Source organism: Anser brachyrhynchus, assembly GCF_964034855.1.
Source record: "Anser brachyrhynchus genome assembly, chromosome: 10".
NCBI classification, from domain to species: domain Eukaryota; kingdom Metazoa; phylum Chordata; class Aves; order Anseriformes; family Anatidae; genus Anser; species Anser brachyrhynchus.
Genome location: NC_137705.1, coordinates 17,621,025 through 17,644,678, shown reverse-complemented (window position 1 = coordinate 17,644,678; position 23,654 = coordinate 17,621,025). Strand labels below are relative to the sequence as shown.

Below are 23,654 nucleotides of genomic sequence, written 5' to 3'. Positions count from 1 at the left end.
AACATGACCAAGACAGAAGGGTCAAGAACCTCAAGTGACAGAACTACAGCACCTGAATTTTGGATGGATAGTCCCACTTTCAACAGTCCCACTTTATGACTTCACATTTTAAAGCCGTTGTTTAAAAATCTACCCATCGTATTTCAAGTCCACAAGCTTTGGAGTATAATTCTGTATGTCATTTTATAACCTAGCCAAAGAGATTTTTATCCACTACAGGAAGAAAAAAAAATGTATTTTATCTCTTCTTCAAGGAAGACAGTGAATTTCTGTGCTTTCTTTTCCTTTCCCTCACAACTGTTAGCTCTATATGACCTCTGTTCCTGAGGAAGTGTAGAGAGCTGCATCAAGATACTATTTTATTAGAACACGTGTTCAATTAAGTCCAGCATGCATTTCAGTGACTCAGACTTTAGAAATTAATTAAAAAATAATCTTTGCCGGTAACTGGACATAACTGTCATCCAATTACTTCAGTCTTATTGAGAATCAGAACACAAAATCCACATCTCCAGTTTTGGAGACTTCACTGGTAAGATTATGCAGGCACACATGGACTACGCCACACCACCACAGCTGAGCAGGCACAGTCATTACTTGTAGTCAAGTTACATGAAAAGGAGTAAGCTTGCATTACTTAAGATGCTACTTTGGTTTACACAGAATTCCTGTAGTAGATAATTATTCCTGCACAACAAAATTTTACTGTCACTGTAAGACCAGCTCTGGGACTAAGTTTATCCTGCATATTCTGCCAGATACTTATCTCAAACGCTTCCCCACATTATCCACATCCCTTCCCTTTGGATAATACAGAATTCCCCTACCATATCTGCACTGTGTGACTTCAAAACCTTTGACACCCTGGCAGTATTGCCACAAACACAGGAAGACAGCTACTCGTTTCCAGGTGACATAGACAAACGCACCAACATGCTTACACTGAAGTCATGAAATTCTTACTAGTATTCAGAATAAACATAGCGTTACTGTTAACAGCATTAAGAGCTATACAAATCCAGACAAGGTATCAAACCGTGCTTAATTACACAAAACACTTCCTCCTTTCCAAGCTGCGTATACCCATACGAATATACGCACAAATCCCTGGTCAGTCAAGGCTCTACTAAAGCTAGGACAGATATTAAGGGACCTGGTTTTGACTTGCTCATGAGAAACTTGAGTAAAGATCAGAGTAGAAAAGGCTTTTGAGGAACCAAATGAAAAGTAGTTGAAAGCACTGCAGGCGAACAAAGAAATGTCACAACACTGCTAGCACAGATCAGTGCTCACTACGTTGAGGTCTGGCACCTAGGTCCACTAAGCAGCGCGTTCAAGTGAAATAAGAAGGTTTTCCTGTAAAAATGAAAAGATGCCACAGCTAGCAGCTGATATCAAAGCCACACCTGGATCTTTTATATTCTCCACAGCAAGTTTCATACTTAAAGCTCAAGCTACACAAACCACAGAAAGAAGACAGAGAAAGCAATAGCTGTATAACTATTAGACTTTCATCTCCATGCCAGAAAATGGTTCCATATGCATTAGTATCTAAACCTTTGGAAACTAGTTATTTGCTGATTATTATAGTAGCCATTTATATAAGCAGTCTGTTTTAGAGAATACCCATGCTTCCTATAACACAACAGTGTGAATGTAATTAAGCAATTGCAAACAGCATACCAGCACAGTTAAGCATGACCCGTTGAAATATGTCATTTTTCAGCAGAAACAAGTTTTAACCAGTACTCTCTCTCACTCTCTCATCCCCACGCACAAACTGCAAGCTTCTTCCCCCCACCCCCCATTTTCTGGAAGACTTTTAGCTTTGAGAGTTGAGAAATCTTATCGCACAGACAGAAACAAATGAATTATCACTACCATGCATATCATCTTCTTTCACAGAGAATTTTTTTTTTTAAGCTTATAAATTGAGATTTACCTTTGCTGTTATTCTGTTCACCTGCAAAGTCATTTCTCTTCAGCAGAAACACCTGGAATGGAGAAAGGCAGTCAATATCTTGTTACATCTTATTAAAAAAAAAAAAGTATATGCAAGTGTTCTACTCTATTTTTCCTCAACTTTAGCTGGGGGGAAAAAATGAAGCTGTATCAGCAGTACATTACCATCGCTATTGAAAAGTAAAAACGGTAAACAACAATAGCACTAGCCCAGTCAGTTATCATATAAAATAATAATAAAATGAAAAATAGGAAGACCAAGTAAAATCTAAGTCAAGATCCTTTTTGCTTAAAGGTCTTAGTCAGCCTTTCTAGAGTGACTGACACAGAACCCTGGACCCTCTACGTGAAGATTTTAAACAACACAAGAAGTTTTTGTTTTACTCAATCTATTTGACGCATCTCTTATTAAACATAATCCAGTAAAAAACATTCTTAGAAACAGTAGTTGCCTTTATCACCAGACCACAGAGCCAAACATTATGCTAACATTCCCACTACACACAGAAAGAATATTTCTGAATACTGGCTTTGTAACGTCTCTTGCTGATGTCTGGGGGAGACAACGAGCTCTGGTCTCACCCTGCTCTCGAGAAACTCTGTAGGAGAAGGACGTGAGGAGGGAGCAAGCTGTGACCCAAACGCCAGGTGTCCTGCGGCTCTCCCGGAGGGCGGCAATGCTGGCCCAAAGGTGCGGTGCAGGCGCCGCCACTCCAGGGCTGCAGCCCTGTCCGAGGGACATCTCCGCTCCTGCCTGTGGCACGGGGAGCGTTGCCAGCAGGCCGAGGGAAGCAATCCTTCCTCTCCGCCGCGTGTCGCGGGACCCGGCATTTGAGCCTGTGCCGGCTGCAAGAGCGGCCACCCTCTTGCTTGGGTGCCGAGGGCCCAGGCCCCAGCGTGGCACCTCCAGCCACCCCTGTGAGGCGGGGGCTCTGTCACAGCGGGTGCCAGGTAGCTTTGGGCGTCCCTGCCCAAACGGGGGGCGTGCGGTGGTGATTGTGGGGGCGTGCTGGGGGGGCTGCCTGTGGCCGAGAGGGGAGGCAGGGGCAGGCAGGGGCTCCCCAACCACCCCGGGGCAGGGCCCCTCTGCTCCTTGGCAGGGGGGGCCCAGGTCGGGCTCTGGGTGCCTGCTGGGACCCTTGTGCCTGCTGTGCCTCCTTCCCCTCCACAGCCTCTGGCCCTGCCCATCAGCCAGCATGGCAGGGACAGAACAGGCCCTTGGGGACAGTCCCTCAGGGACACCTGGCCCCGCAAAGGTGCTCAGTGGCTGTGCCATTTGCTCTCTCCCCTCCAGCATGCATGCTGTGTGGCCGGGCAGATGCTGACCCGAACATCTGCGGCCCCAGACACGGAAGGAATGGACTCTGTGCCCACACGTTTTGCCTGGTGAGTTCCCCCAGGGTTCCCGTCAGCATCCCACCAGGGACGGTCCCTTCAACTATGACCCCTAACGAGATCCTGCTTTTTTCTATTCTATAGTTTCTTGCGAATGGCCTTTATCGGCTTGGAACACTACAGGACGGAATTTTGGGAGTTTTACTGGAGGATATACAGCACACAATCAAGCGGGCATCCCAGAAGGTGAGGACCTGATGGGAACAGGGAGGTTTGGGCCAGGAGATGCTCCCGCGAGCTTAGCCTGGACCCCAAGGCAGCAATCCCAGCCTTTCCAACCTGCTCCGGGACAAACTGCTGCTCTGGCAGACGAGCCTTGTCCACCAGGGGGGTCTGCAGAGCGTGACCCAGCAGCGCCCGCGCCCTGTGCCCTGCCCTGCCCAGGGGTGTGGGGCCAGCGGTGGCGGCATCGAGCCTGGTGCTAATGGGGCTGCTGTGTTCTTTTCAGCAATGCTTCGTTTGTGGCGAGCGAGGGGCCACCATCACCTGCACGGAGACAGGCTGTGAACGCAGCTTCCATCTCCCCTGCGGCTCGGAGGGAGAATGCGTCACCCAGTTCTTTGGGCAGCACAGGTAAGGGCTGCCAGCAGCAGCCAAGCAAGAGAGGACCCCACGCTGGTGCTTCCCAGCAGCCTGGCAGAGCCGGAGGCAGCGCCAGAGCCTGGATGGGCCTGGGGCTCCTTCACGTTCCTCTGCCCTCCTCGCCACAACCGCGGCAGGCCCAGCACTTCTCACCTTGCCCTTCCCTTCCCTCTCCCCGCCAGGTCCTTCTGCTGGGAGCACCGCCCTCAGCAGGCAGTGCAGGCAGCTCCGGAGCAGGACACCATCTGCATCATCTGCATGGACCCTGTGGGGGACAGCAAGTCCTACCACACCATGGTGTGCCCAGCCTGCAGTCACGCCTGGTTCCACCGGGGCTGCATCCAGGTAGGAGCCCTCCCCTCACCCTGCGCGCACGGCAGGTGCTCAGCAGCACCAGGGCCCGCTCACCTCTCACCGCATGTGTTTCTGCTGCAGGGACAAGCTGTGCAGGCATTCTCTGCTTCCAGTGCCCCATCTGCAGAAACAAGGTGGAGTTCCGTTCCGAAATGTCCATCATGGGGATCCAAATCCCATTCAGGTTGGTGTCCCTCTGCCCTGCTCTCTAGACACGAGGGCACAAGCGCTGCGCATGGCCAGGGACTGGACAATTTCCCTCCCTTCTCTTGCAGAGGACCAACCTGGGAGGACGGCAACGCCTTTGCATCGCTGCAAGAGAGGCACCAGCGCTGTGATGTCAGCGAATGCCTTTACCCACAAGGCAGGGAGCAGGCGGAGGGACAGGGGTGAGTTGCCTCAGCAGCCATCTGGGGCTCTGCCCACGTCCTCAGCCTCAGCACATGCTGGGGGAGCCAGGACAGAGCACAAGGGATGTGCCAGCCACTCCCTGGCTCAGACACTTTGTCCTCACACCCACAAGTCTTTGCTTCCCCAGGCCCTGGCAGCTGCTGCTGGGCCGCTCCTGTGCTGCCGAAGGCACCCACCGGCGCTGCTCCAACTTGACCAACAGCACAGGCACCTGGGAGTGCGACAGCTGCGCTGGCGTGGGCACTGGTAAGTGGCAAAGGCCTCATGCTGCTGGGCTGTGGCCAGGCAAGGCCTGGCTGCAGGGGCTCAGGGCAGCCTTGCCAGAGTCTCTCTGACCCTGGACGGGTCAGAGCCTCTACTGCCGTGGGTCTGGAAGTCCATCCCACTCACCTTCCTGTCTCCCCTTACAGCCTCCAGTACCAATCTGGGGCTCGCCGGCCCCAGCACCTCCAGTCCAGAGGCTCTGGGGCCCTCCCGTGGCTCCCCAGCACCCGCAAGGAGCAGCCTCAGCAGCACCAGCAGCCAGGCAGCACCGGGGCCATCCCACAGTTCCCAGGAGACTGAGAGGAGAAGGCCAGGGACAGAACAGGGGACAATCTGCCAGCCTGTACATCAGGCCCAAGACACCTGGCACAGTCCCAGAAGACGCCGCAGGAGCAGCCGTGCTGCAGAACCCAGCACCCCCAGCTTGGCCAGTCGGAGGGCACCAGGAACCTCCAGTCACTCCTTGGTGCCCGAAGGCAGACTCCCCGCCGGCCAGCGGGGGCGACCCCGGACAAGAAGCCTTGAGAGCCGCTGGAACGTCCAGCCCCAGATGCCCAGAGCCAGCCCCGAAGACGCCGCAGGAGCAGCCACGCACCACAAAACGGTGCTGGGAGCAGCAGCAGCACCAGATCTGCCAGGGGGGCGGCATCGGGGTCCCCCGGTGGATCCCCAGGGTCTAAACGGAGACGATGCTCCAGCCAGCAGGGGACAGCCCAGAGAAGAAGCTGCCCCCCATTACAACATCAGGCTCCAAATACCCAGAGGCAGACCCAAAGACGGCGTGGGAGCAGACACAACGCTGGAGTGATACCAGTGCTGCTCCAGCTACGACCGCAGAGCACAGCACTGTGTGGGCTGCTGCAGGGAAAGGTGACTCCGTCCTAGACAGACCCAACACAGTCACCGAAACCCGCAGTTTGCAGGCCCAGGGGCTCCTTTGTAGGGACCAAGCCCGTTTGTTCAGGGCCCTGAGACTGCTCTCTGGAGACAAAGCTGGCTTCTTATTGCTTACACCCTCACTTTTACGGCCCAGGCTGTCATTTTCAGGGCGCAATGCCTTATTTTTAGGGCCCCCAGGTGCACTGTAAGGTGCAGAGCTGCATTTTTAAGGTGCAAAGCCTTATTTGTGAGGAAAGCCCCCTCCCTCCCCATTTTAAGTACTATAAATATGAGGGGTTAGAGGGGGGTTGGGTGACGGGAAGGGTTGTGTTGTCGTGGTGGCTTGGGGGCTTACTGTACCCACCCCCGCTAACGTTTGCTCTTTTGTCAGCTTTGGATCCGAAAGTGGGATCTTAACACGGAAAACACAGGGGAGACTTTACTGCTCTCCACATCTACCTTAAAGGAAGTCGTGGGGAGCTAGGGGTCGGCCTCTTCTCACAGACAACTAGTGATAGGACTAGAAAGTATGGCCTCAAGTTGCGCCAGAGGTTTACTTTGGAAATTAGCGGTGGTTTTCTCGGGTGGGCAGCCAAGTTCCACCGCAGCCTCTCTCTCACTCCCCCTCCTGAATAGGAAAGGGGGAGAAAAAACGATACAAAGGGCTCAAGGGTTGAGATAAGAATGGGGACATCGCTCAACAATTATTGTGACAGGCTAAACAGACTCAGAGAAGGGAGACATTAAGAATTATTGCCTATTACTAACAAGCTAGAGAAGTGAGGAACAAAAGAAAGAAACCCAAAACACCTTCGCCCCATCCACCCTCCTCTACCTCTTTAACCAAGCGGAGCAGGGGAATGGGGGAATGGCGGTTGTGGTCAGTCTGTAGCACTTTGTCCCTGCCGTTCCTTCTCGGTCACTCTCTTCCCCTGCTCCAACGTGGGATGCAGTCGTTCCCAAAGTGATCCTGCGTGGGCTTCCCACAGGCAGCAGCTCTTCAAGAACTGCTCCAGATACGGGTCCGTACCACGGGGTCCATCCATCAGGAGCACACTGCTCCAACCTGGGTCCCCCACGGGCGGCAGCTCCTGCCAGGTCACCTGCTCCTGCGTGGGCTCCTCTCCACGGGCTGCGGCTCCGGCCCGCAATCTGCTCTGGCGGGGGTCCTCCACAGGCTGCAGCCTGCTTCAGTGCAGGTCCACCTGCTCCACCGTGGCCTCTTCCACGGGCTGCAGCGTGGAACCCTGCTCCACCGTGGTACTCCGTGGGCTGCAGGGGGACAACCTGCTTCACCATGGTCCTCACCACAGGCCGCAGGGGAACTTCTGCTGTGGTGCCTGGAGCACCTCCTCCCACTCCTTCACTGACCTTGGGGTCTGCAAGGCTGTTTCTCACTCCTCTCTCTCTCCCAGCTGCTGTTCCGCAGCAGTTTTTTCCCTTTCTTAAATATGCTCTCACAGAGACGCAAACAACGTCGCTTATTGGCTTGGCTCTGGACAGCAGCAGGGCCCTTATCTAAAATGGGGCAGCTTCTGGATTCTTCTCACAGAGGCCACCCCTATGGGCCCCTGCTACCAAAACTTGCCAAGTAAGCCCACTACAATTTCTTCTCAGAAAGAATAGTCAGGAATTGGAACGGGTTGCCCAGGGAAGTAGTGGAGTCACCTGGGGGTGTTCAAGGAAAGGTTGCACATGGTGCTTAGGGACATGGCTTAGTGGGTGACATTGGTAGTAGGGGATAGTTGGACCAGATGATCTTGAAGGACGTTTCCACCCTTAATGATTCTACGATTCTGTGATTCTAATTAGGAGGCTTTGAACCCTGATGGTGAGAGCTGGCGAAAGGAGTCAGGGCTCAGACTGGACTGTCAACTGCAGTAAAGACGATTAAGACGATTAAGGACACATTCAATGAATTAAATGCTAAGACTCCCCATAGTCTCCTCCATCTAATAAATTAATTAACAAAGTATATCTTTATATAAGAAGCCTTACACCCATACCTCACAGATAAAGTGATGCAAGTCTCATCTTTACAACCACCCCCCCTCCTGCAGGACTGCCCCTGCGTATGTCCCCTGTGCTAAGTAGCTGCAGCTGGCCTGCCTGCCTGAGTCCCGAGGGATCACCTGTGACCACTTCAGTGGAGAAGCTGGGAGGAGTTGGGACAGCTGAGAACGCTGCTCAGACTGCCTTTCTTTTGGCCTTGATGGGTGATCCCAGGCTCCCCCTTTATGCATAAACAGTACTTAAATAAAACGGATTACACTCCAGCAATGATTTAAGTTTGCTGCATGTGAAGGGCAGCAGAGAAATGAACAAGAGCAATCAGATTTCTCCTGTGGAACCCGAGATGTGCAATGCTAACAGCACAGCGGTTCTCACTGAAAGGCCACCAGGCGATTCCGAGTCACTGGCTCACAGCACCGGGAGCTGTTACTAACCCTGTTAGAGCCACGCTGTGAGGCCGTGGCCTGCTCTGAAGAGTTTGTCAGCATAGCAGTGACCGCATGCCCACCTGGGTTACACGAAGCGTACAGTAGCTGGGAAGATCGTTTTTCAACCCAAGTTATGGAGCTTTTATGAACAGACTGAGGTGTGATTGCGACAGCAAATTGCTGCCAGTAAACCAGCAGCAGGTTTTCAGTACAGTTTTTTTGCAAACGTTGCCCTTTCCCGATACTATTACCTCCTACCGGCTCTGCTTTATTAGAGGACAAAGCAAAACAAGCAAACAAACAAAAAAAAATATGGAAACAGCCCAGTTACGCCCCCAATTTCCCTCGGAAAGGACCCAAACAGCCAAACCCCAAGACGAGGCGGCCGCCTGGGGTTTACCACAGCAAGGGGAAGGTCACGTGGGCTGACATCACCATTTCCCCCCCCCCCCCCCCCCCCCAACAGCTTTCCACGGCCGCCCTCGCGTTACGCCCGGCGGCGGCCCCCATTGGCCGGGCGGGCAGGCTGCCGGCCGCTGATTGGCTGGCGGCCGGCGCGGCGGGCTCCGCGCTCCCTCCCCTCGGCTCCGCGCTGCCCGCCATGGCGGCGCCCGGGCCGCGGAAGCGCAGCGGCCCCGCGCTGTGCGGGGCGGGCTGGGCGCGGGGCCCCGCTCCGGCCGCGGCGCTGGGGAACGGCGTCCCGCCTCACAAGCGCCCCAAGGGGCCGGCGGCGGGGGCCGAGGCGCCGGAGGACCCGTTCGGGGACGGCGACGACTTCACGGCGGACGACCTGGAGGAGATCGACACGATCGCCTCGCAGGCGCTGTCGCAGGACGCGGCCCCCCCGGGACACGCGTGGGGAGGCCGGGCCGGGCCGTGGGGCAGGGCCGCGGGGAAGGAGCCCAGAGGTCGGTGTGCGGGGGGCCGGGGGGCCGGGGCCGGTGCTGGGGCGAGCCTCACGGCCGGCGCGCGGGTCTCTTTCCGCGGCAGGGAGCGGCGCGGAGAGCGGGCTGCTGAGGGACGCGTTCCGGCTTGAGGTGCTGCAAACGCAGCACGAAGAAACCCGGCACAAGGTGGGTGACGGCCTCCCCTCCCCTCCCCTCCCCTCCGAACGGCCCTTCCTTCGGTGGGGCTTGGGGGGACCTGCGGGGGCCTGGGGTGCAGCCGTGCCTTCTGGTCAACTTTACTGAAACCCACGGATTTAGTAGAAGCATCCTAATAGAGACGGCTCCAGTAAGGCAATAAGAGAGAGCAGTACTTTATTTCTTGAGCATTTCAGCTAAGCAAACGCCGCTCTGTCAGCTTTTCTTGTTTCCTGTCAAATCCGTTCTTCTCTGGTTTTTGTACGTCGTTTTGTGCAATTTAAAGACTTGCAAAAGGACGTTCAGGTGGTTACATTACCTCCTGGTGATGCCACATGGAAACATACTGCTTGGAAGAAAAAGATGCAGGAAGGTGCAAGCATGCAGATGGCCATACCACATCAGGCAGCTTAGCAAGAACATAAGATCTGAGCAAGATTATGCAAATATTTTACCAGAATGTTCTTTTAGTCTCTGGTAGAATTTCGTATAGAAACCACTACCAGAGGTAGTATAATATTCTTCGGTGCATTTTTTTAAAATACTCAGCTGTTTTTTGATACCTCTTGGTGTCAAAGCAGTCAGCAGCTTAAAAACACATTGTGTCAGGAAATGTCTTCTTTGATTTTACTTTGAACTTCATGAGTGATTCTAGCAGATGGGGCTTGACTACTAAGAGAGGCAGTAAAAGAGGAATAACTTGTGCATAGCGGTTACGCTTCAATAGACCTTTGTTTCCTCACAGTTGTGCTTTCTCCCATATGGAAGGGTCCTACTCTATTTACAATTCTGTCACCGTCCTTACCTCTCTTCCACTTCTTTTATATCCTCCTTTATTGGGAAGGCACTGCCTGTACACCACATGAGGGTAAAACGTAATTTTATATCATGATATAGAGGTGTCTTTATACGTTTTTCTCAATCCTTATTGTTACATCCCAAAATTTTAATAAGTTATTGTTGTGTGTGACTAGAATACTTTTCAAAGAAATAGCGTAAACATAGAGGAGGAGAAAGAAAAGAATGGTCTCTGACAGATACCAGCATAGTGTATTGACATATGCCTTTGCTGTCGTTATACAATTGTGTTAGAGAAAACACTAGCTGAGCCTGATTTAATCAGAAAGGAAAAAAAAAGATTAGAAGCCATATTGCAGACTTTCTAAACTGGTTTACAGAAACATTTTTCTCTCTAGAAAGTATAAGCATGCTTAATCTTCAACCACATAGATAATGATACAAATACTTTTAGTTAAATGCATTGTTTAATGGAATTAATCTCTTTGTAGCTGAGAGAAATGCAGGATGAAATTCTTATTAAAAATGGAGAAATTAAAATTTTGCGCGACTCAATGCAGCAGATGGAGTATGCTATGGAGGAACAGAAAAAATCATATATGCTATTGGAACAGCAAAAATCTCAGACTCTAAAGGAAAGAGAAAGAGAGTTCTCCAAAAAGGTTTGTAACTATATCAGTTACCTTCACATTACATGTGGAAGCTAATTTTATGACTTAAATGGTATTATAGTCCATTTAGTCAAAGGAAGAACATTTGTATGAAACTTCCAAATCACGTACGCTTTTATTTTGTTATCTAGAAGAAAACACGTGTGAGAACTTGCTGGTGGATTTCTTCTGCCAGCATAAAAGAACTAAGTTAAAATGGTAGAATTTTTTGATTACTTGTTGTTTTATTAAACAATCCCCAGAAAATTACAATTGGAATGTATTGTTAAATGGAAAAATTAGACAGAATATGCTGTATGACTCTGATCAGATTGCTATTCCTGTTGCAGTCATCTTTCTGAAAGCCCCTGAAGAGGACAGTGGCTGCTTTTGTGCTGTTTACTCTGCTGTTAACGGCCTCACTGTAGTCATACTCTGCGTGGCACTTGGTCTTACCAAGTCATATGTTTCTTGCCTGAATTTTGACACTTGGTTCTAACGTAGTATTAATTGGATTAGGATACATAAAAATGGAGATCTTGTGCAGAGATCACAGTAAGTAGATGGTAATCTTGAAATCTTGCAGTAATTTGAGTTGCTTTGCAGTTATAGCACCACTCGTGTATCCGTAACAGTAAAACTGTCTCTTGAATTCCCCTTTCAGATACTGTCTTTGCAGTCAGAGTTGCAGTTCAAAGATGCAGAAATGAATGAACTAAGAACGCGACTTCAGAACTGTGAGAGAAATAAACATGTTACTCAAACGGTTTTAACACCAAGGTATGAGTTTTGGAAAATGAATTTGTGTTCCCTTTTACAATACGTATGCTTGAAGTACTACAGAGGTTTTCTTTCTTCATGTAACTCTTAGTTCTGTTTTCTTGAAAAAATACAACCAAAAAAAGTTTGACCTCTGTGGAATTTGCTTTAAAAGACTTCTCTATGACAGACTTTCAAAGAGCGGATAGTGAAATATGTCTAAAACATCAATGCTACAAACAATATTAAATAGATCTTTCTTTACTGTTTAATAAAATAGTTCTAAAAGAGATACTGATTCATCAAAGTCGGTTGGGGGGGTGGTATTTTCTCCTCTTCCTTTTTTATTTTTTTTTAAATAGCCCTAAAAAGAATTCTGCAATCCAAGTGAAATCAGAAGGATGTTCTCCACAGCCTGGAAAAAGATCTTTTCCTACAAAGGAGTCTTTCAGTGCTGATGCGTCTACTAGACCATCTTCTTCTTCAAGAAACTTGTTTGCCCAGGCTGCTTCCATCCAAGAAGGTAAACCCATATATAACTTGCAACATTTTTAGCTGCATATGGACATTCTGCCTTTGATAAAGCTTTTTGTACTATGTAACAGAGTGGTTTCAGTAAGAGTACTGTAGGGAAAAACAGTATTTCTCTTAGTTTGATTTTGCTTAAATTTATTTTGGTTTTATAGCAATTGGCATTAAGCTATGACTCAAATTTGCATGAAGATCAATTTAATTCACATCTTGGTAAATGTCAGTGTACCAGATGCCAGGATATCAATGATGAATTATCTGTTGGCTGTAGTGAAAAACTTTCATTTATTATGGGGTGAACTAAAATACCCAAATTGTTATCTGTCCTTGTCACTGAAGAAAGAACAGGAAATAATTTGCCTGTTTCTTGAAAATGTCTGCTAGTCAACTAATGTTTTTTTTTTTTTTTGGATTACTGCGATTCTGGCTTTAATAAACAGACCCTTTTTTGGCATTTTATTTTAAATGGTACATATTTAGCCATATTGAAAGAAACAGCTGAAACCGGTTACTCATTTCCTCTTCTATGTATAGAGCAGTAATTCTCATAAAATTGCATCTTTAAATTCATTGCGTAAAACTTAAGAAAATAAAATATGTTTGAAGATTGCTGTAATATGAAACAAAAATGGTGTGTTTTTTTTTGTAGCAGCCAATGAAATTTGGGTATCATCAGCTAATACGTACAGAAAACAAAATGAAAAATTTGAGACATTACCCTTCGGCTATAGTATTCAGTCTGAAACTGTGTGGGCAATATGAACTTTCAAAAACAAACAAAAATAACTACCGTAGCCTTAAAGGATTAACACTGTTATCCCCCCCCCACCTATTCGTTATGGTAACAACATTCAGTACGCCTATTTGTTTGAAAAACACGCTGATGAGTTGTCTTAGGAACCCTACAAGGCTTTTTTCTAAGTTTTTACATTTTCTAATGTATTTTAGGGAGCAATTCTGCTTGCATCACAGCTCTTAACTGTAGTATTATAGTTACTATATTAACTACATAGTATTAGAGTGTTTCAGTACCTAAAGGGACCTGGACCTACAAGAAAGCTGGAGAGGGACTCTTTATCAGGGAATGTGGTGATAGGACAAGGAGTAACGGCTTTAAACTAAAAAAAAGGTTAGATTTAGATTAGATATAAGGAACAAATTTCTTTACTCAGAGAGTGGTGAGGCACTGGCACAGGCTACCCATAGAAGTTGTGGCTGCCCCGTCCCTGGCAGCGTTCAAGGCCAGGCTGGATGGGGCTTTGGGCAACCTGGTCTGGTGGGAGGTTTCCCTGTCCACAGCAGGAGGTTGGAATTAGATGATCTTTAAGGTCCCCTCCAAATTATTTTATGATTCCGTGATTATTATTTGACATTACTGAGTTACGCAAAATATGTATTTTATGCTGATCTGCTGCCTGTGTACTTCCTATATAATGGCTGTTGCTAATTGAATGTGCGTAAATGATAGATATGGATTTATAAGCAATCTAGTTCTCATACATGAATTGTAATTACTGTTTGTTTTAGATAGTAAGATACCCCATCCTGAAGTTTTATCCATGAAGCATGAAACAGTGGCAAAAAACGGTTCCTATAAATCTGTACATAAACGAAACACACAAGGTAAGGTATTGCTGGTAGCACAGAAATGGTGAGCGTTTCTGAGGTACGGCTAAGGTGCCAGTACTAAGCCGTGTCAGGCTGACGAACCTGCTATGTGCAGTGCCAATGCACAGAGGTGGTGAGCTAGCTGCTTTTTGCTTTGAGTATTGTGATTTTGCAATAAAACATTTCAGATTATATTATCATCTTGTATCTCCACAACATTCCGATACTGTTACTCTATTTAAGGAAAATGTTTGCCTGGGTTTTGCTTTATGGAAGGATATGGACCAAGATATAGACTGAGAGGCATCTTACTAGGAGGGTGGCTCTTTCACTATTAAGATACTACACTTTTTATTGCAAACTTTGCACAATTTTTTCTTTAAGTAAAAACAACAGAGCAACATTTAAAATGTTCAACATCTTACTTCCAGTTCAGAAAAGGATTGTATCACATGATTTTAATGTCTGGAATGGAAAAGGGAGAGCAAGTCACCAGGATAGTTGTGGGTTATAACAATCATTTGGATTGAGATATTTTGTTAATATGGGGATTGTAATTAAAATCTCTCTAAATATAACTTGGTTAATATTTAAATCGCATCTTGAAGATTTTCAGAAAAATGTATTTTAGAACGTGATTCTTTTCCTGAAATCTCTCTTGTAAGAAAGAGAAAATTTGTAACGAAAAAATAATTTTGTGGTTGAGAGCACTATAAATGAGGTTAATCTTTTGAAATATTTTTGTTACTGTTGTCATTGATGGTAAAACTACTCCAAAGACAATTATATATCTTTTCAGGTTCTGTCTTACTGAATGCACTGATGAAGCAGCCCATTGTCTCTGGGTCTTTACTAGGTCTCTGCCATCTTCTTAGCAGTAACTCGGAGACCCTACAAGGAGCTATGTTACAGCCTAACCTTCTGGATACGTAAGTTTATTTTTTGTTTTACTATATCAGACGTGTTCTTAGTATAGTGGCAGTATAGTGGACACTCTGTATGAAACGCTTACTCATGTAGGACTCATGTTGGATACTTCATTCCTTGTGTTCAATGCTGTTTTGCTGAGGCCATTTAAGGCACAATTTGGAATGTCATTCTGTGTCTTCAGTTATTAATGTTTGATTATTGTGGATACTAAATTTTGGAGAAACACTAGGAGAGAAACTAGGTTAATTTTATTTTAAGGGAAGACAAAGAAATAAGTAAAACTTTAAAGCTGCTATCAGCCACAGCTATCCATATCTATTTAAGGATATAAAACTTGCATTGCAATGAAAGAAGTGTATAAACAAGATCATGAGTCAAGTAAGAGTAAAATGTGATCAAAAGAACTGTAGAGTTTTTGTTTTAATCTAAATTTATGTTCAATTCATGTACAGTTTTTGCCAATTTTTTGCCAATACAGTTTTTACACAATGCTCTGTAAAGTATTTAAATACAAATATTAGATATAAAATTGGCTGAATATGTCTTTAAAAGTCATATTTGTTCCTAAGATTTTTGTTGTTACCTGCTTTACTGCTCTTTTGTTGAGAATCCTATACTTTTTATTTAAGGTTTACTTAAACATAAACACTAACTCTTGTTGATTGTTAAATTCAAGATCATAGTTTAGAAAGGAATTAATTGCTCACAAAATCTGGATCACAACCCATAGTTTATGGGAGGGTTTACAGGATGGTACCTTGTAAATGTTTTCCTGCACCCACTGATGCAGCAGAACTTTTAATAAAGGTTTTCAACACAGCTTTCTCAAGTTAATAATCTACTCAGTCTGTTTTTCTTCTTCCCAAGACTAATCAGCCAGGCTTATCATCACCATTTCTCTTGAATACATCTTCTTTAATAATAAACTTTGAAAACTTAATATCACACTTCACATTTCAAACATGTTTCTCACTTTATTCTTGTGTTTTGTGGGGTTTATGGCATGGCTCACGTCTCATTGCCCATGCCACTTATGCAGGCAGTTTCTGCATTTGGCCTTTGTAGCTGCATTTTGACTAGTTAATTGCTAAAAGCTGTCCCTCCTTTTTTTTGTTGAAGTCTTTTGACAGCCCCTACTTTTTACACATCAGTAATATACAAATATTCTTTCTTCCCAGAAGCTACCAAATGACTTCAGGGGAAGATAAGAATATACAACAGGTCTCAAGCACATCAACTGAGAAGTCAGTGTTTGAAATGTAGTTTTATACAACGGCTACTAATGAGCTGGTAAAGTTACGCAACTATCAGTCCTGAATGCTTTCACAAGACTTAGGATTGTTTTGATATTGTTCTTCCATGCAAGTATCAAGGAGTAGGTTTTTTTTAGTTTTGGGAATAGACACCTAACTACAGTAGCCTTTCTATTATTTCATTCAGAATATGGGTAAATAATAAATGAAATTAAATTTTCAGCTATGTTTGCTACCTTTTGCTGAAGTATTTTCCTTTTAATTTTATTTGGATAGGAAGCCGACACAAATACGCAACATCAGGACAACTCAGGAAGAAATTGCTCCTCTTGTATCCCTGCGAGAAGCTCAAAAACTTGCAATAACAGGGTTGAACTTGATTGCTATGGATGAAGGGTCATCTACAGGAAGCCTAGCAGGAAGTGGGAGAGAGTTCTTGCCCCTCAAATGTTGCAAGATCCAAGGCGCTGTGCATCTCTTGCCCTTGGTGGAGCACCATATTGGTGCATACTGTCAAGCAGTACAATTGGCGGACAAGGCAGTAAATGGTTCTTGTGGAAACCATTCAGTTGTTTCTTCTAGAACCAGCACAAGTACGGTATCAAGTAAGGAGGACTTCAGGTTGTCCCTTGAAGAAACAACAGTTATATCACTGGGTATTCTTTATTATTTGGCATTTTATAGCTGGGATGTTGTCCACATACTGCTGTCTGCTGAGGTAGAAAAAGGTTCTACTGTTGGAGATGAAGAGATTTCCAAGATGGACAGAAATGTGTTGTGTGATAATAAAGAAGATACCAGGACACAAGGAGGGCTGCCTGGAGCTCCACAGGATGTCCCTATTAACGATCGAGCTCAACATTCTTTGTTCAGAAAGCTGATTCAAGTTTTAGATTTTTCTACTACAACAGGCTCCCAGACTGATAATATACTAATGCAAAGCCTGAAAGTTTTGGTAAAATTAGCTGAAAATTCAACAGTGGACTTGCTAATAAAGTAAGTCAGTAATAGCTTTAAAATGATTTCAGGCTCTTTGTTGTTTAGTAGTTTTCATTCTCTGTTGAAACTAATTTGTGCAGATGACAGTAGAAAGTATGACATGTATGGGAGAGTATCATGTTTCTCAGCTCATCTTTGAGATGCATGGGAGGATCTGCCTTTGCTGCTAATGAATGAGATAATTGCCCCAAATTAATAATAAGATCTGCTTATAAGTTTATATGAAGCAGACGCTGTTGCCTCATTGCATAGCTGTCACTTTGAAGAGAGAAAACTTCTTAAGGCTGTATGCAGTTGATAAGTTGTTTTTTTTTTTTTGATTTTTCCAATTGCTGGGAGATGTGTAAGGAATGAAAGCACAGGGCTTTCTGTTTTATTTATTTAGTCTATATTAATATAATATTTGAATATTTCATATGTTTTATTTATAAGTATATAAAATAAATTTTATACTACAAAATATTTATAATATTTATTTATTCTGGCACATAAAATGGCACTCTTAAAAGTGCAACAATTTGTCTGCTAATGGTCTAATATATGGAACCATAGTGTGAACTGCAGACTGTCTTCAAAATCTATGTTTTTCAGCTTATGGCATGTAAGTTGAGATCACCTAGTTTGGAATGGCTGAAAAGGCATGAATTACGATGCTGCATATAAGAAATGGTGAATTATTTTCAAATTGTCAGTGCTTTTCATGTTTCTAACTCAGATCTTTCTTTTGAAGTTTTCAGCACTTATTGAGTAGCCAGATACTGCTCCGTTGTCTGTGTCCAGAGATCCCTTTGCGTGCTGTCCTTTTGACCGTGAAACTGTTGTCTATACTTGCTCAACACCACATGTTGGTTGCTCAGCTTTGTTCTCATTCAGGTAAAAGATTGCCTAACGCGTAATTGTTAACAGTTGAATGTTAGTTAGCACAACTAAAAATAATACAAATAAGCCTTGCTTATTAAGTATTAAACCCCCCAAAGCTTATTAGTATTAAATACCTTATTAAATAAATTAATTTAAATAGCTTATTAGTATTAAACCCGCCAAAGGCAAAGCCTGCTGTGTCACCTAAAAACATTTTCTAGCACCGAGCTCCAGTTACTGTTTAAAGAATATTTTGTCTGGCAGTATCCGTACAGAGTTTTGATACCCATCTGGACTTTAAAAACTACTTTCCAGATAAATGTTTACTATATTAAAAGTTGGTAAGGAAAAAGGGGTTTTGAGGACTTGAAGGCTAATTCCATTCTGCAGGGGATCTGCACTCATGACAATGTTGAGTTTAGGGATTACAGTACCCTGCATGACAAATACTCTGTCTAGTACCCTAAGAATGTAATAGGAGAGTAGCACCACAAACGCATATAAAGTTTAGGGATACTAATTTCTTCAGCACTGCTTAAGGTGTCTGGAAGTAAAGCAAGAAGTTGAATCTGTATCTTGAGCCCAGGATAGCACTCTACATGTTTTCTGAAATATGTTATCTTCTGTGGGAAAAAAATACTAATTTTTATCACAAACAATTGACTAGCTGGGAAAAGAACAATTTGTCTTTCAGATACCTGCCTTCTTCTTGCACTGTACATGTATATCACATCAAGGCCAGATAAATCAGCATCTGAAGTGCTTTGGCTTCAGCTGGAACAAGAGGTAACAACAGTTGTTAGTTCATGTTCTTTTTCCTATTTGGGGGGTGGGAAGGGGGAAGGGAGGAACAGGGCGGTGCACAAATTGTTTGAAAGTAAGTTCTGTCTTCAACTGAAACAAAAATTCAGAGTATTCGCTTGCAGTAAAGGATTACATTGACTTTTAAGAGAAGCTGTTTGAAACAATAACCACTCTTCAAGATAACATCAGTCATAGCAGTCAACATAGTTAAGTCACTGAAAAAGCGAGAAGGCTCTTAGAATGGCTGTAAATGTTCAAGACTGCAAGTTTTATTTTTCTTTTAGATTGGTGGAGTAAAGGGAAGCAAGACCTATGTTTCATTTTGATTTTATAATTTACTTCTGAACTGTATCTTTGAAATCATTCCAAATGGAATACAGTGTATGGTGAAATACTAGCTTGCTGTACAGTATGCATGATCCTGTATAGGGAGAATAGTTGGACACCATAGCTGGATTCACCCAGGCTCTTCTCTGCTCTTACACAGCACACAAGAAAGGAACATCCAAAAAAAGCTACTGTACCCTGCTTGTCTGTCAAACCACACCCACTATCTGGAAACCATGCCCAGTGTCCTCATTCACCTTTCACTCCACTCCTTGAACATTTACTGCTCCATAAAAGCCACTCTTCAGCTAAACACTTTGTGCTACATCCTTTCCGCCAAGCTATGCTCATCTAGTGTGCAGCAAGGCCAATTATCCTGCAAATGACACTTATCCGAAGAGGGCACCTCTCCTTAGTAGATTTAAAGTTACTTCATACAATTAGCAACAAACACATCAAATTTGTCCCTTAGAGGTCCTCAATAGAATTGCCTGTACGGGATATATATCACAGGAAAAGGTGTTACTAAGAAAATAAAACAATGCCATAAGAACTGATTTTTCACTCTTTTAAGGTCTTGCAGCAAATTTATTTCTTATGATAAACATATTTTTCACTTAAAATAACCCATAAACTCATTTATTGGGAGTGACAGACTAGAAAAACAATTGTATTTTTATTCTTTACCAAATTTTAATGACTAAGGATATGGCACTATGCACATTGTTTGGATGAAACAAAGACTGCTAGATGAGCCTGCCTCCAAAAGAACAAGGCAAACAGTAATCAAGACAAACAGCAGTGAACAAGCCACAGCTTTTTCTAATGCAAAGAAAAAACATCTTTATGCAAGCTGGAGTTCTGCCCTTTCCAGTTTGCCCAGACTTGCCTCTTTACTGTATGCTTTACCATGTTATTGACAGAGGGCAAGATTTATTTATTTTTTTGCTGACATACTACCACCAGACAAAGCTCTTCCATCAATTATCCAACTCTGACTGAGCACTGGGCTACCAGAGAACAGCCGTGCTAGACACTGTGCAGTCTTCCACAGTTGCCTTACGAGCCACAGCTTCTGACTTAGAACAGCTCTGAGAAACCAAATCCTATTCTGGAGTCTCCACATAAACCAGAAACAAGGTTTTGATATTACATTGAAACCGCTGCGTTTGATATTTTTCCTAATTTGTACCTAACTGGCATTAGAGAGACAAACAAGATGAGAAGGAATCCAACCTAACTCAAGAACTGGCAGTTTCTTGTTTCCCAGAAAAATCACAACAGTTAAATGATACTTATCATTAGTGTTTGACTCCAGCTTCCTACACGGCTTTAAGTTGCAGTTTTAAACATTAACTTCATCTCCCAATGAACTCAAAAACATTCCTGCAACTGATCAAGTGTTAGAAAAATAATTTTGCTTCCATTCAGTTTCACACAGCACACACTGCAACACCACAGAGCTCTGCTCAAACACCTTGTGTCTGAGCTGAAATTAAGCACGTTGTAGCTATCCGAAATAAGGGTGAATATTAAGGGCTTCAACTTCTTAAAGGCAGAATATCTGAAATGATTAGAAAGAGCTACAGAAAGCTTTCAGAGCAATGTTTCAAAAAGAAAAAACAACAACAACAAAGTCAAAAGCAGTTTGAACAAGTCTTTATTATTCTACTTCAATAAGTAGAAATAACAAGATAACTATTTCCCCAATCCCTTCTGTCAAAACGTTGGGGCAAGATGAAACCCAGCCCTGGCATAAATGCATGCTTTGAAAGAGGAAAAAAATAGAAGTTACTTTTTGTTATTTGTGCCTTACAGCCAAACTTGAACGACCCTGAGAAAACTCTGTGCAGACAAGTCACTGGAAAGATTTACGTGCAGCTCATTAAATTTGTTTTTTAATCCCCTGTTATTGCCTTGCAAGTTGAGTTTTTTTTAAACCAAGTGCTAATCTTGATGAAAATTCATCATGAAGAGTGCTACAATATTGCTTTTTTATTACAAATAGCTAGTACTTCCTTGAAAATATAAATGTGTAAAACAGTCAGCTGACTGCACAGTGCATTTACAGTACGTGATCCAGAGAGTAACAGGCAGCTTAAAGAACTGCTTTGTACATTAGCCCTTGGCCACGAAGAACTTGGCAGTAATACTACGGCTTGAATGACTATTGGGTGGAAAATACTACCACTACCAATAAAAAGAAGAATAAAGGTCTCGGTTGCATCTACTTTTATCAGAAGCCAGGATACATATACATCGTTGGAACAGGAACTTAACCAGAAAACGTCATCATGTTGTAATTCTTGGAAGGGCTGGATCTGCTGCTCCTTACGGCTGGTCCCACTCTCTAGCGGTTTGGACGTCTGCTACCCTGGCTGGGGACTTTTGTAAAGGACGCAGATAAAGCCGTTTTCACCTATACGATAGGACACCTCGAAAGGGTCGACCCAAATAGTCAAGTCGCTGGGTAGGAGCTGGAGGAGTCTCTCGTGGCTCAGTCCAATCATCCCCGCCGCCTCGCCTATCAAGGGGTCCATCGTGTGGTTTGTTATAAGTGAGACCATACAAATTTCTTGGTCTATCAGAAATATTTTATTAGTTAAGTAAGCAGGCACAAGCAAAACAGCGCTGGGCGGCTGGGGAGTCTCCGCTCCACCACAGCACGCAACTTTCCCTTTTCAGTGTCGCCGTTTTATAGCATCCAAGTTTCGGCTTGTCAGGACTTGTTGGACCTTCTGAAGCTGCGCAGTTCGTTGTTGGGGGTCGTTGTTTTTCTTTCAATGATCATGCGTTGTGCTCGTGTTCAAGGGGGAGGGTAGTGAAGCGGGAAACAGTATTTCACAGAGTCTTTGTTTTACCAAGGATGTTTATCCAACACCCCCTCCCCACTATCTACTTGCTTAGTCTTCCCCCTTAACAAGGTCGTAAATTGCAAAACCTTATCTTCTCAGCAGATCCTCTGAATTCCTTTTAAAGACAATGAACAAACACCCGCTAATTTATCACAATCCCTCCTTTTTCTAACATATTTTGTTCATTGATGAATTTTTGAAGCACTTGTTTGCTCAATATTAAAGTTTCTGCGTCATCCTCCTCCTGTTCAAGAGATTCATATTTCGCACGCACAAGCATAAGGTGAGCTGCCTCTAATCGGTTTTTTTACAATCGCGATTATTCGATTGAATATACATGGTACAAAAGTTAGTGTTAATATGAGCAGCAACAAAGGTCCTGCTATAGTTGATAGCAGTGTAGTGAGCCAAAGTGAGTAATTAAACCAGGATTCATACCAATTCTGGTGGGCTTCATTTTCTATTTTTCGTTTTTCTAGCCCTTCTCTCAATTTAGTCATTGTATCCCTTACTACTCCAGTATGATCTGCATATACGCAACACTCCTCTCCTAGGGCTGCACACAATCCTCCTTGTTGTAGAAAAATCAGATCTAATCCCCTACGATTTTGTCGTACAGATTTCTCTAAAGCTGATATGGATTGCTCGATACGGGCCAAATCCTCATCTACAGCAATGCGTAGAGAGGTAAATTCTTGGCTTTGTTTTACCAGAGAGGTAATTTCAGTTCCGGCTCCTGCAGCCCCCAGAATCATCAGAGTGGCTAAAGTGATAGCCGTAATAGGCTCTCTCTTCCTTAAGTGTTTTTTTTTTGCCATAGCATGTTGGATGTACATATACTCCTCAGAATGGTAAAGAATCCTAGGTATAATTACTACCTGTACACAAAAATCATGAGACGAGTTGAACAATTTTAAAGATAAGCATGGAGTTACCCCCAGAGACGAACATACCCATCTGGTGTTATCTGCTGGTATTAACCATTTTTCTTTGTCTAATTGTGTAACATTTTCTGTAATATTGCATAGATGGAACTTCTCACCAGGGACCGTGCCTACGCACCTTCCATTCCCAGTTACTTCCGTTAACGTTATTCCTACGTCCCTTCCCCAATTGCATTGTGGGGGATCGGTTTCGTTTGAACGGGTGGTTTCTCCCAGATCCCCAATGGCGTCGTAATATGAGGGCCTTATATCAAGACATAACCAGCAAGGTCTAGGCACGTCTGGATTTGGTTGATTCAACAACTGATAACTAGCATTCATGATTCTCCATATGTTATTCCCGGTCACCCCTTCATTTCTAATCCCATACTCCAGGTTTACTGATTTATTAGCAACCTCCAGTGGTTTAGGGCTATTAGGAGTTAGCATTCTAAAAGCTTGTGTAGGCTGAATCCTCAAAACACTCCCTGACAGTTTCTGATTTGGTCCCACCCGTTGGGGACTCTTAGTCTCTTCCTTCTTTATATAGATGATGCCTTCCCTATCCGTCCCCCAGCAGTAGTTATCTGCTGAACAACATGGTGATCTTCCCATCTAATCAGGCTCCATTTAAAAGGTTTGTGAGGGTGCGCAGACCCAGGAACAGTGTAAACAATCGTACCCATTACTATGTATCGCAAAAAAAATGGCTAGGGCCCATTTTCCAGAGTTCTTTACCTGGCCACGTAATTCCCCACCGTTTCACTCTCTGCCTCACTTGTCAGTTCGGTTGCAGCGAACTACAAGGTGCAAGTTCTTGGCAGCAGCAGTGTTCTTCAGGGGAGTTTCTCAGGTAACCGCGACCTTTTTCTGATCAAACAGGGTCCCCTTTCCTCCTTTTTTTTTTTTTTTACGATACATAGACAGTTAGACCATACTTATCGAGTTCGTTTCAACGTGAGCTTTAAGTCATCAGGGCCTGCGAC

General features: G+C 44.5%; 3 protein-coding genes across 17 annotated transcripts in view; 2 read left to right on the top strand and 1 right to left on the bottom strand.

The window, feature by feature from the left end:
* LOC308200636 (protein BTG1-like) overlaps positions 1 to 23,654 on the bottom strand; it is a 35,863-nt gene that overhangs the window by 1,765 nt on the left and 10,444 nt on the right. For 2 of the 3 annotated variants that reach the window (XM_080606705.1, XM_080606706.1), the window contains exon 3: positions 1,943 to 1,994. In XM_080606705.1, the coding sequence (XP_080462831.1) occupies positions 1,943 to 1,994 (52 nt within the window). Of the gene's footprint in view, positions 1 to 1,942; positions 1,995 to 6,682; positions 7,661 to 23,654 lie in introns of those variants that run through there. The other variant, XR_013955720.1, reaches the window with a different exon arrangement.
* On the top strand, positions 2,466 to 7,746 carry LOC308200620 (uncharacterized protein). Of its 2 annotated transcripts, XR_013955718.1 has the most exons (10): positions 2,466 to 2,913; positions 3,257 to 3,348; positions 3,442 to 3,543; positions 3,806 to 3,930; positions 4,122 to 4,284; positions 4,407 to 4,477; positions 4,569 to 4,682; positions 4,832 to 4,950; positions 5,115 to 5,838; positions 7,660 to 7,746. XR_013955718.1 is itself a non-coding variant. In XM_080606667.1 (9 exons), exons 1-9 carry the CDS (start codon positions 2,640 to 2,642, stop codon positions 5,774 to 5,776), a joined length of 1,722 nt encoding a protein of 573 aa, XP_080462793.1. In that variant the 5' UTR covers positions 2,517 to 2,639; the 3' UTR covers positions 5,777 to 6,070. The 2 variants fall into 2 exon arrangements, 1 of the variants encoding a protein (XP_080462793.1); XM_080606667.1 differs by lacking the exon at positions 7,660 to 7,746 and having other exon boundaries at positions 2,517 to 2,913; positions 5,115 to 6,070.
* On the top strand, positions 8,851 to 23,651 carry LOC308200616 (ATR-interacting protein-like). Of its 12 annotated transcripts, none has more exons than XM_080606650.1 (11): positions 8,851 to 9,196; positions 9,279 to 9,361; positions 10,660 to 10,830; positions 11,483 to 11,598; positions 11,940 to 12,100; positions 13,636 to 13,731; positions 14,516 to 14,645; positions 16,176 to 16,895; positions 17,629 to 17,771; positions 18,427 to 18,545; positions 19,051 to 19,554. In XM_080606650.1, exons 1-11 carry the CDS (start codon positions 8,890 to 8,892, stop codon positions 19,243 to 19,245), a joined length of 2,241 nt encoding a protein of 746 aa, XP_080462776.1. In that variant the 5' UTR covers positions 8,851 to 8,889; the 3' UTR covers positions 19,246 to 19,554. The 12 variants fall into 12 exon arrangements, with proteins under 12 accessions (XP_080462776.1, XP_080462772.1, XP_080462780.1 ...); XM_080606646.1 differs by having other exon boundaries at positions 18,437 to 18,545; positions 19,051 to 19,553; XM_080606654.1 differs by lacking the exon at positions 19,051 to 19,554 and adding an exon at positions 23,592 to 23,651 and having other exon boundaries at positions 8,853 to 9,196.